Genomic DNA, 12,652 nt, shown 5'->3' on the forward strand with positions numbered 1-12,652 from the left:
TCGGTAGTACTCCGTACCCCCAGGGTAATAATATCAGTAGTACTCCGTACCCCCAGGGTAATAATATCAGTAGTACTCCGTACCCCCAGGGTAATAATATCAGTAGTACTCCGTACCCCCAGGGTAATAATATCAGTAGTACTCCGTACCCCAGGGTAATAATATCAGTAGTACTCCGTACCCCCAGGGTAATAATATCAGTAGTACTCCGTACCCCAGGGTAATAATATCAGTAGTACTCCGTACCCCCAGGGTAATAATATCAGTAGTACTCCGTACCCCAGGGTAATAATATCAGTAGTACTCCGTACCCCCAGGGTAATAACATCGGTAGTACTCCGTACCCCCAGGGTAATAATATCAGTAGTACTCCGTACCCCCAGGGTAATAATATCAGTAGTACTCCGTACCCCCAGGGTAATAAAATCTGTCGTACTCCGTACCCCAAGGGTAAGATTTGAATACCCCTGGTCTATCCACAGTTTTTCTAGGTTTGGTCAGGTCTTCTAAACAGGTGCACTGTGAACAGTAGCATGTTGAGGTAACCAGGGAAACAGCGCTAGCATTGGTTGGTTCCTGTAGGGAGGGAGCTGTAAAGGTAGCGGGGTGAGGTTAGCAGCCCTGTTAGTGGTTTAACTGGTTAACAAGGGTTCTAGTCTCACCTGCCACCATTCCAGAGGTTACTGTAGCGATTAGAGGGGTTTTGGTTCGGTCGCTGATCTGGGCCAGACTCTTGAAGAGGAGTCCGTCCTGAGCCATGGCCCAGATGACACGAGGCATGGGGAACATGGAGCCTAGCAGGCTAGTAGGGAGATAGGAGAGCCGTGCCACGCGGGGAGATACACAGGGAGATACAGCGTTAAACACACACAAAGCTACTGGACACGGGAGAATGCAACACAAGATTACACTTTCCTTTGTGTCCATAATGTATTATTCACACATATTATTATATTATTATTATTATTATTATATATTATTATTATTATTATTATTATTATTATTATTATTATTATTATTATTATATATTATTATATTAGCATCATTATCATCTGGAACAGTAACAACGATCAGCATCTATTCATCTAAGGCGTAGCCCATTAATCTAATAATCTAAGGTACAGCCCATTAGTCTAATAATCTAAGGTATAGCCCATTAATCTAATAATCTAAGGCGTAGCCCATTAATCTAATAATCTAAGGCGTAGCCCATTAATCTAATAATCTAAGGTATAGCCCATTAGTCTAATAATCTAAGGTATAGCCCATTAATCTAATAATCTAAGGCGTAGCCCATTAATCTAATAATCTAAAGTGTAGCCCATTAATCTAATAATCTAAGGTATAGCCCATTAGTCTAATAATCTAAGGTACAGCCCATTAGTCTAATAATCTAAGGTATAGCCCATTAGTCTAATAATCTAAGGTATAGCCCATTAGTCTAATAATCTAAGGTATAGCCCATTAGTCTAATAATCTAAGGTATAGCCCATTAGTCTAATAATCTAAGGTACAGCCCATTAGTCTAATAATCTAAGGCGTAGCCCATTAATCTAATAATCTAAGGTGTAGCCCATTAATCTAATAATCTAAGGTATAGCCCATTAGTCTAATAATCTAAGGTATAGCCCATTAGTCTAATAATCTAAGGTATAGCCCATTAGTCTAATAATCTAAGGTATAGCCCATTAGTCTAATAATCTAAGGTATAGCCCATTAATCTAATAATCTAAGGCGTAGCCCATTAATCTAATAATCTAAAGTGTAGCCCATTAATCTAATAATCTAAGGTATAGCCCATTAGTCTAATAATCTAAGGTACAGCCCATTAGTCTAATAATCTAAGGTATAGCCCATTAGTCTAATAATCTAAGGTATAGCCCATTAGTCTAATAATCTAAGGTATAGCCCATTAGTCTAATAATCTAAGGTACAGCCCATTAGTCTAATAATCTAAGGCGTAGCCCATTAATCTAATAATCTAAGGTGTAGCCCATTAATCTAATAATCTAAGGTATAGCCCATTAGTCTAATAATCTAAGGTATAGCCCATTAGTCTAATAATCTAAGGTATAGCCCATTAGTCTAATAATCTAAGGTACAGCCCATTAGTCTAATAATCTAAGGTATAGCCTATTAATCTAATAATCTAAGGTATAGCCCATTAGTCTAATAATCTAAGGTATAGCCCATTAGTCTAATAATCTAAGGTATAGCCCATTAGTCTAATAATCTAAGGCCTAGCCCATTAATCTAATAATCTAAGGTATAGCCCATTAATCTAATAATCTAAGGTGTAGCCCATTAATCTAATAATCTAAGGTGTAGCCCATTAATCTAATAATCTAAGGTATAGCCCATTAGTCTAATAATCTAAGGCATAGCCCATTAATCTAATAATCTAAGGCGTAGCCCATTAATCTAATAATCTAAGGCGTAGCCCATTAATCTAATAATCTAAGGCGTAGCCCATTAATCTAATAATCTAAGGCATAACCCATTAATCTAATAATCTAAAGAATAACCCATTAATGGGGCGGCAGTGGAACCTAGTGGTTAGAGCGAAACCGAAAGGTTGCAAATTCAAATCCCCGGGCTGACAAGGTACAAATCTCCCTAAACAGGCTGTCATTGAAAATAAGAATTTGTTCTTAACTGACTTGCCTAGTTAAATTAAAAATAATCTAATAATCACAAACATATCCCATTAATCTAGCCTAACCTGATTGTTAGGGCTTCCTCCAACTCTTGTTAAAGACCAGGAACATAAATTGTGTGAAGCACAAACACTGTAAGGCCAGCTTACCTGGTGGACAGAGCACACAGTGACCCTACAGCCACAGCGTAGGTGGCTCCCTCCCAGCCTACGTGTTTAAAGGCAACAGGCAGAGGACTGTTCTTATCCAACATATAGTAGGGCATCATCATGGTGAGGGCACCAGACACTCCGAAGTAGGCCACGAAACAGATGAGGAGAGAGGCTACGATGCCTATTGGGATGGCTCTCTGAGGGTTCTTTACCTCCTCACCTATAGGGGTTAAAGGAAACAGATGAGGAGAGAGGCTACGATGCCTATTGGGATGGCTCTCTGAGGGTTCTTTACCTCCTTACCTATAGGGGTTAAAGGTCAGGGGTTAAAGGAAACAGATGAGGAGAGAGGCTACAATGCCTATTGGGATGGCTCTCTGAGGGTTCTTTACCTCCTCACCTATAGGGGTTAAAGGAAACAGATGAGGAGAGAGGCTACGATGCCTATTGGGATGGCTCTCTGAGGGTTCTTTACCTCCTCACCTATAGGGGTTAAAGGAAACAGATGAGGAGAGAGGCTACGATGCCTTTGGGATGGCTCTCTGAGGGTTCTTTACCTCCTTACCTATAGGGGTTAAAGGAAACAGATGAGGAGAGAGGCTACGATGCCTATTGGGATGGCTCTCTGAGGGTTCTTTACCTCCTCACCTATAGGGGTTAATGGAAACAGATGAGGAGAGAGGCTACGATGCCTATTGGGATGGCTCTCTGAGGGTTCTTTACCTCCTTACCTATAGGGGTTAAAGGTCAGGGGTTAAAGGAAACAGATGAGGAGAGAGGCTACGATGCCTATTGGGATGGCTCTCTGAGGGTTCTTTACCTCCTCACCTATAGGGGTTAAAGGAAACAGATGAGGAGAGAGGCTACGATACCTATTGGGATGGCTCTCTGAGGGTTCTTTACCTCCTTACCTATAGGGGTTAAAGGAAACAGATGAGGAGAGAGGCTACGATGCCTTTGGGATGGCTCTCTGAGGGTTCTTTACCTCCTCACCTATAGGGGTTAAAGGAAACAGATGAGGAGAGAGGCTACGATGCCTATTGGGATGGCTCTCTGAGGGTTCTTTACCTCCTTACCTATAGGGGTTAAAGGAAACAGATGAGGAGAGAGGCTACGATGCCTATTGGGATGGCTCTCTGAGGGTTCTTTACCTCCTCACCTATAGGGGTTAAAGGAAACAGATGAGGAGAGAGGCTACGATGCCTATTGGGATGGCTCTCTGAGGGTTCTTTACCTCCTTACCTATAGGGGTTAAAGGAAACAGATGAGGAGAGAGGCTACGATGCCTATTGGGATGGCTCTCTGAGGGTTCTTTACCTCCTCACCTATAGGGGTTAAAGGAAACAGATGAGGAGAGAGGCTACGATGCCTATTGGGATGGCTCTCGGAGGGTTCTTCACCTCCTCACCTATAGGGGTTAAAGGTCAGGGGTTAAAGGAAACAGATGAAGAGAGAGTTTATGATGCCGATGGCACTCTGAGGGTTCTCCACCTCCTCCCCTACAGGGAGAGACAGAGAGTACTGCAAACTTCTGGTAATTTTCCCCAAAATTCCCTGATATTCCTGATATTCTGGTTGGAAGATTCCTGGATTCTGGACGGGGAAAAAAAGCAGGAAATTCAGAGGTTAATGAAGACATGATGAATTCTTAATAAAGCCTTGATAAGTGTACTGACCGGTGGTGGCGATACAGTCAAAGCCCACGAAGGCATAGAAACAGGTTGCTGCTCCAGACAGGACCCCAGTAAAGCCAAACGGCATGAAGCCTCCCTGACCCAGACTCTCCTTCGATGGCAAGGACTCTGTCATACTGGAGGAGAGGAGCGCACACACACGCACGCACACAACCATACACACACACACCATCAACATGTGTGCTCAGAAACAAATTCTCAGTAATTCAGATGACTATCTAAAGCAAACACACAGGCAGCATTGAGCAGCAAATACACATATCTATCTGTTCCCTGATCCCTGACTCACTTCAGTGTTGCGTTGACAGTGATGTTGAGGATTTCATCAGGGTTCAGATGCCAGTTCTTTACAGTTCCTTTGACCAGCCCTGAGATGACCACGAACACCAGCACTAACACATTAATACAAGTGAACACCTTGTTCACCATGGCTGACTCCTTCACGCCAAACGCTAGTAGGCCTGGAGGAAGTGAGGGAGAGAGAGAAATAGAGAGAGAAATAGAGAGAGAGAGAAATAGAGAGAGAGAGAAAGAGAGAGAGAGAAATAGAGAGCGTGTGACAGAAAAAGAGAAATAGAGAGCGTGACAGAAAAAGAGAAATAGAGAGATAGAGAGAGAGAGAAATAGAGAGCGTGAGAGAGAGAGAGAGAAATAGAGAGCGTGAGAGAGAGAGAGAGAAATAGAGAGCGTGACAGAAAAAGAGAAATAGAGAGATAGAGAGAGAGAGAAATAGAGAGCGTGAGAGAGAGAGAGAGAAATAGAGAGCGTGTGACAGAAAAAGAGAAAGAGAGAAATAGAGAGCGAGAGAGAGATTATTATTATTATTCAAGTTATTTCAAACATTTTGATTCCAGGTCTGTTTTCCCACAGCACCATACTCCAGAGAAAAGGTCCAAAAACAGACAACATGTCATCATGAAGTGCTTTGAGAGACTAGTCAAGGACCATATCACCTCCACCCTACCTGACACCCTAGACCCACTCCAATTAGCTTACCGCCCAAATAGGTCCACAGACGATGCAATCTCAACCACACTGCACACTGCCCTAACCCACCTGGACAAGAGGAATACCTATGCGAGAATGCTGTTCATCGACTACAGCTCGGCATTCAACACCATAGTACCCTCCAAGCTTGTCATCAAGCTCGAGACCCTGGGTCTCAACCCCGCCCTGTGCAACTGGGTACTGGACTTCCTGACGGGCCGCCCCCAGGTGGTGAGGGTAGGCAACAACATCTCCTCCCCGCTGATCCTCAACACTGGGGCCCCACAAGGGTGCGTTCTGAGCCCTCTCCTGTACTCCCTGTTCACCCACGACTGCGTGGCCACGCACGCCTCCAACTCAATCATCAAGTTTGCGGACGACACAACAGTGGTAGGCTTGATTACCAACAACGACGAGACGGCCTACAGGGAGGAGGTGAGGGCCCTCGGCGTGTGGTGTCAGGAAAATAACCTCACACTCAACGTCAACAAAACTAAGGAGATGATTGTGGACTTCAGGAAACAGCAGAGGGAACACCCCCCTATCCACATCGATGGAACAGTAGTGGAGAGGGTAGCAAGTTTTAAGTTCCTCGGCATACACATCACAGACAAACTGAATTGGTCCACTCACACAGACAGCATTGTGAAGAAGGCGCAGCAGCGCCTCTTCAACCTCAGGAGGCTGAAGAAATTCGGCTTGACACCAAAAGCACTCACAAACTTCTACAGATGCACAATCGAGAGCATCCTGGCGGGCTGTATCACCGCCTGGTACGGCAACTGCTCCGCCCTCAACCGTAAGGCTCTCCAGAGGGTAGTGAGGTCTGCACAACGCATCACCGGGGGCAAACTACCTGCCCTCCAGGACACCTATACCACCCGATGTCACAGGAAGGCCATAAAGATCATCAAGGACAGCAACCACCCGAGCCACTGCCTGTTCACCCCGCTATCATCCAGAAGGCGAGGTCAGTACAGGTGCATCAAAGCTGGGACCGAGAGACTGAAAAACAGCTTCTATCTCAAGGCCATCAGACTGTTAAACAGCCACCACTAACATTGAGTGGCTGCTGCCAACACACTGACACTGACTCAACTCCAGCCACTTTAATAATGGGAATTGATGGGAAATGTAAATATATCACTAGCCACTTTAAACAATGCTACCTTATATAATGTTACTTACCCTACATTATTCATCTCATATGCATACGTATATACTGTACTCTATATCATCGACTGTATCCTTATGTAATACATGTATCACTAGCCACTTTAAACTATGCCACTTTGTTTACATACTCATCTCATATGTTTATACTGTACTCTATACCATCTACTGTATCTTGCCTATGCTGCTCTGTACCATCACTCATTCATATATCCTTATGTACATATTCTTTATCCCCTTACACTGTGTACAAGACAGTAGTTTTGGAATTGTTAGTTAGATTACTTGTTATTACTGCATTGTCGGAACTAGAAGCACAAGCATTTCGCTACACTCGCATTAACATCTGCTAACCATGTGTATGTGACAAATAACATTTGATTTGATTTGATATATTTCTTTATGGAGCAATGCCCACCTGTGAGAATGATGATGATGATGACAGCAAACATGTCTGGGTATTCAGCCAGGATCCCTGGGGCCTTCATCGCCATGTGGACCCGGCACCACTGCTCGATGTGTCGACCAATCAGCTCATCAAACGTGGCGCTCCATGCCCGAGCCACGCTAGAGGTTCCTATTAGGAGATAACCAGAAAATGTGGATCCAGGATCAATCAACACAGCTAAATTATGATCCAAGATCAACACAGCTAAACTATGATCCAGGATCAACACAGCTAAAGTATTGCCTAGGATCAACACAGCTAAATTAGGATCTAAGATCAACACAGCTAAATTATGATCCAAGATCAACACAGCTAAATTATGATCCAAGATCAACACAGCTAAATTATGATCCAAGATCAACACAGCTAAATTATGATCCAAGATCAACACAGCTAAATTATGGTCTAGGATCAGCACAGCTAAAATTATGGTCTAGGATCCACACAGCTAAATGATCCAGGATCAACACAGCTAAATTATGATCTAAGATCAACACAGCTAAATTATGATCCAAGATCAACACAGCTAAAGTATTGCCTAGGATCAACACAGCTAAATTATGATCTAAGATCAACACAGCTAAATTATGGTCTAGGATCAACACAGCTAAATTAAGATCTAAGATCAACACAGCAAATTATGGTCTAGGATCAACACAGGTAAATGATCCAGGATCAACAATCATTATACGTTATATTATATATGTTGAAGAGGCATGAAAATGCAATGCAATGCATCCCATATATATCTATTGTCTGCATTATGACAGTATCTTTCTAACGTTCCTCTCTGAACATACATGTGTGAGGAGGAAGGTATGTGTGTGTGTGTGTGTGTGTGTGGTGTGTGTGTGTGTTTGTGGCCCTCTCACCTATAATGTAAGAGAGGATGAGGTTCCATCCGGTGATGAAGGCCCAGAGCTCCCCAACAGTGACATAACTATACAGGTAGGCCGAGCCCGTCTTGGGGACGCGGGCCCCAAACTCAGCGTAACACAGACCAGCCAGCACCGAGGCCATCGCTGCGATGAGGAAGGACAGGACAATGGCTGGACCAGAGTTCTCTCTGGCCACGGCCCCGGCCAGGACGTACACCCCAGCTCCCAGAGTACTGCCTACCCCGAGAGCCACCAGGTCGAAGGTGTTGAGACATCGGGAGAGACGTGAGTCCTCGGTGTTGTAGTCCACCACCTTGACACGCAGCAGCTGCTTCCCGAAGCCCTTCAGCGTGGCCAGAATCATCCTGGCTCTTTGTCACTCCCTCCGGATCACACTCTGCCTGTCAGATAACACTTCACCTCTCTGTAGCACAATGGGGGAACAGAGAGAGCATCAGGAGCTTTCCGACAACTGTGTGTGTGTGTGTGTCTGACAGTCTCTCAGATCACTCTTCTTAGCCTCTCTGTATGGGGTTAAAGCACCTGGAGTCAAAACAGCGAGAGCGTCAGAGGTTTTCTACGACTGTGTGTGTGTGTGTGTGTGTGTGTGTGTGTGTGTGTGTGTGTGTGTGTGTACCATACACACACCGTGAGGCCAAACAAGGGTTAGAGGGGGTTGAGTAAAATTGTACAAAAACATATGATGTTTACTGTTTTGGTTTTGTTCGCTAAACAGCACTGAAAAGTTTTTTTTTATAAATTTTATTTTTAAACTATTAACAGCAGGTCAGGATTCATCTACAAACCAGTTTTATAATTGTGTAAAAACCAAATCACAAGCTGGAGATACAAACAAAACAAAGTTATCCTACACCGCTGAAGGAAGTCCGGGATTTTAAAACTTCCTGTTAGATGGTTCCTCACATCAGAATGGCGCCGACAGAGATGGTCGCTTCGCTTCAGGTCACACAAGCATTTCGCTACACTCGCATTTAACATCTGCTAAACCATGTGTACGTGACCGATAAAATGTGATTTTGATTTGACACTGAAAGTAGTCTCTAGGCCAGGAGGAAGTGGAATTAGAATCCATGGTTTTATTTTCTTTAAACATTTCCACACACCCACTTCTTTCCTTTCCTTTCCACACACCCACTCCTTTCCTTTCCTTTCCACACACCCACTCCTTTCCTTTCCTTTCCACACACCCACTCCTTTCCTTTCCTTTCCACACACCCACTCCTTTCCTTTCCTTTCCACACACCCACTCCTTTCCTTTCCTTTCCACACACCCACTCCTTTCCTTTCCTTTCCACCCACCCACCCACTCCTTTCCTTTCCTTTCCACCCACCCACCCACTCCTTTCCTTTCCTTTCCACACACCCACTCCTTTCCTTTCCACACACACACCCACTCCTTTCCTTTCCACACACACACCCACTCCTTTCCTTTCCACACACCCACTCCTTTCCTTTCCACACACCCACTCCTTTCCTTTCCACACACCCACTCCTTTCCTTTCCACACACCAACTCCTTTCCTTTCCACACACCAACTCCTTTCCTTTCCACACACCCACTCCTTTCCTTTCCTTTCCACACACCCACTCCTTTCCTTTCCACACACCCACTCCTTTCCTTTCCACACACCAACTCCTTTCCTATCCACACCCACTCCTTTCCTTTCCACACACCCACTCCTTTCCTTTCCACACACCCACTCCTTTCCTTTCCACACACCCACTCCTTTCCTTTCCACACACCAACTCCTTTCCTTTCCACACACCAACTCCTTTCCTTTCCACACACCCACTCCTTTCCTTTCCTTTCCACACACCCACTCCTTTCCTTTCCACACACCCACTCCTTTCCTTTCCACACACCAACTCCTTTCCTATCCACACCCACTCCTTTCCTTTCCACACACCCACTCCTTTCCTTTCCACACACCAACTCCTTTCCTTTCCACACACCCACTCCTTCCTTTCCACACACCCACTCCTTTCCTATCCACACACCCACTCCTTTCCTATCCACACACCCACTCCTTTCCTATCCACACACCCACTCCTTTCCTATCCACACACCCACTCCTTTCCTATCCACACCCACTCCTTTCCTATCCACACACCCACTCCTTTCCTTTCCACACACCAACTCCTTTCCCTTCCACACACCCACTCCTTTCCTTTCCACACACCCACCCACTCCTTTCCTTTCCACACACACACCCACTCCTTTCCTTTCCACACACCCACTCCTTTCCTTTCCACACACCAACTCCTTTCCTTTCCACACACCCACTCCTTTCCTTTCCACACACCCACTCCTTTCCTTTCCACACACCCACCCACTCCTTTCCTTTCCACACACCAACTCCTTTCCTTTCCACACACCCACCCACTCCTTTCCTTTCCACCCACTCCTTTCCTTTCCACCCACCCACTCCTTTCCACACACCCACTCCTTTCCTTTCCACTCCACCCACCCACTCCTTTCCTTTCCACACACCCACTCCTTTCCACACACCCACTCCTTTCCTTTCCACACACCCACCCACTCCTTTCCTTTCCACACACCCACTCCTTTCCTTTCCACACACCCACTCCTTTCCTTTCCACACACCCACTCCTTTCCTTTCCACACACCCACCCACTCATTTCCTTTCCACACACCAACTCCTTTCCTTTCCACACACCCACCCACTCCTTTCCACACACCCACTCACTCCTTTCCTTTCCACACACCCACTCACTCCTTTCCTTTCCACACACCCACTCCTTTCCTTTCCACACACCCACTCCTTTCCTTTCCACACACCCACTCCTTTCCTTTCCACACACCCACTCACTCCTTTCCTTTCCACACACCAACTCCTTTCCTTTCCACACACCCACTCCTTTCCTTTCCACACACCTACCCACTCCTTTCCTTTCCACACACCAACTCCTTTCCTTTCCACACACCCACCCACTCCTTTCCTTTCCACACACCCACCCACTCCTTTCCTTTTTTTACTCATTTTGTACATAATGTTGCCGCTAACGTCTCTTATGACCGAAAATAACTTCTAGACATCAGGACTTCGATTAGTCACCACAGACTAGCAGAATCCTTCTTTTCTTTTCATGACTCTGACGAGCTCGATGCGAAGGATACACTGCTTCCTCGGGATCAGGCCGCGATCCTCATGATCCTCGTGAAGAGGAGGCGGAGAAAGAGGGGCCGAAGAGCGGGCTGAGAATTCATAGGCGATCGAATAAACCCCACTTCCCTCCATTCTGCTAGCAAACGTGAAATATTTTGAGAATAAAATCGACGAGCTACGCGGAAGATGAAACTACCAATGGGACATTAAAAACTGTAACATCTTATGCTTCACGGAGTCGTGGCTGAATTGCTCGGCTGAGGTAGAGTATCTCATGATAAGCTGTAGACCACACTATCTACCGAGAGAGTTGTCATCTGTATTTTTCATAGCTGTGTACAAACTACCAGAGCCATAGGCTGGCACTAAGACAGCATTGAATGAGCTGTATTCCGCTATAAGCAAACAAGAAAATGCCCACCAAGAGGCGGCGCTCCTTGTAGCCGGGGACTTTAATGCAGGGAAACATAAATCCGTTTTACAACATTTCTATCAGTATGTTAAATGTAACCGGAGGGAAAAAAACTCTAGACCACCTATACTCCATACACAGAGAGACACATACAAAGCTCTCCCTCGCCCTCCATTTGTCAAATCTGACCATAATTTTACCCTCCTGATTCCTACTTACAAGCAAAAATTAAATCAGGAAGCACCAGTGACTGTCTATAAAAAAGTTGTCAGATGAAGCAGATGCTAAGCTACAGGACTGTTTTGCTAGAACAGACTGGAACATATTCCGGGATTCCTCCGATGGCATTGAGGAGTACACCACAACAGCCATTGGCTTCATCAATAAGTACATCGATGACGTCGTCCCCAGAGTGACCGTACGTACATACCCCAACCAGAAGCCATGGATTACAGGCAGCATCCGCACTGAGCTAAAGGCTAGAGCTGCCGCTTTCAAGGAGAAGGACTCTAACCTGGAAGCTTATAAGAAATCCCGCTATGCCCTGCGACAAACCATCAAACAGGCAAAGCTTCAATACGAATCCTACTACACCGGCTCCAACGCATGTCGGATGAGCTTGCAAACTATTACAGACTACAAAGGGAAACACAGCCGAGAGCTGCCCAGTGACACAAGCCTACCAGACGAGCTAAACTCCTCTGCTCGCTTCCAGGCAAATAACACTGAAACATTGCATGAGCGCATCAGCTGTTCCAGAAGACTGAGTGATCACGTTCTCCGTAGCCGATGTGAGTAAGACCTTTAAACAGGTCAAAATTCTCAAGGCCGCAGGGCCAGATAGATTACCAGGACGTGTACTGTGATCACGGTCTCCGTAGCCGATGTGAGGAAGACCTTTAAACAGGTCAACATTCTCAAGGCCGCAGGGCCAGATAGATTACCAGGACGTGTACTGTGATCACGCTCTCCGTAGCCGATGTGAGTAAGACCTTTAAACAGGTCAACATTCTCAAGGCCGCAGGGCCAGACAGATTACCAGGACGTGTACTGTGATCACGCTCTCCGTAGCCGATGTGAGTAAGACCTTTAAACAGGTCAAC

At 45.4% G+C, this 12,652-nt stretch overlaps 1 protein-coding gene across 5 annotated transcripts in view; it reads right to left on the reverse strand.

The window, feature by feature from the left end:
• The window catches only part of LOC110507241 (high affinity cationic amino acid transporter 1), a 62,921-nt gene that overhangs the window by 13,678 nt on the left and 36,591 nt on the right, over positions 1-12,652 (reverse strand). For 2 of the 5 annotated variants that reach the window (XM_090224106.1, XM_090224108.1), the window contains exons 2-7: positions 7,984-8,413; positions 7,082-7,240; positions 4,793-4,964; positions 4,486-4,619; positions 2,807-3,029; positions 663-802 (exon numbers count right to left, since the gene is read on the reverse strand). In XM_090224106.1, coding sequence (XP_090080232.1) covers positions 663-802; positions 2,807-3,029; positions 4,486-4,619; positions 4,793-4,964; positions 7,082-7,240; positions 7,984-8,353 — 1,198 coding nt within the window. In that variant the 5' untranslated portion in view covers positions 8,354-8,413. The remainder of the gene's footprint in view (positions 1-662; positions 803-2,806; positions 3,030-4,485; positions 4,620-4,792; positions 4,965-7,081; positions 7,241-7,983; positions 8,414-12,652) is intronic. The other 3 variants (XM_090224109.1, XM_090224110.1, XM_090224111.1) reach the window with 2 other exon arrangements.

Source organism: Oncorhynchus mykiss, chromosome 27, assembly GCF_057628025.1.
Source record: "Oncorhynchus mykiss isolate SJ-2025 chromosome 27, ASM5762802v1, whole genome shotgun sequence".
NCBI lineage: Eukaryota > Metazoa > Chordata > Actinopteri > Salmoniformes > Salmonidae > Oncorhynchus > Oncorhynchus mykiss.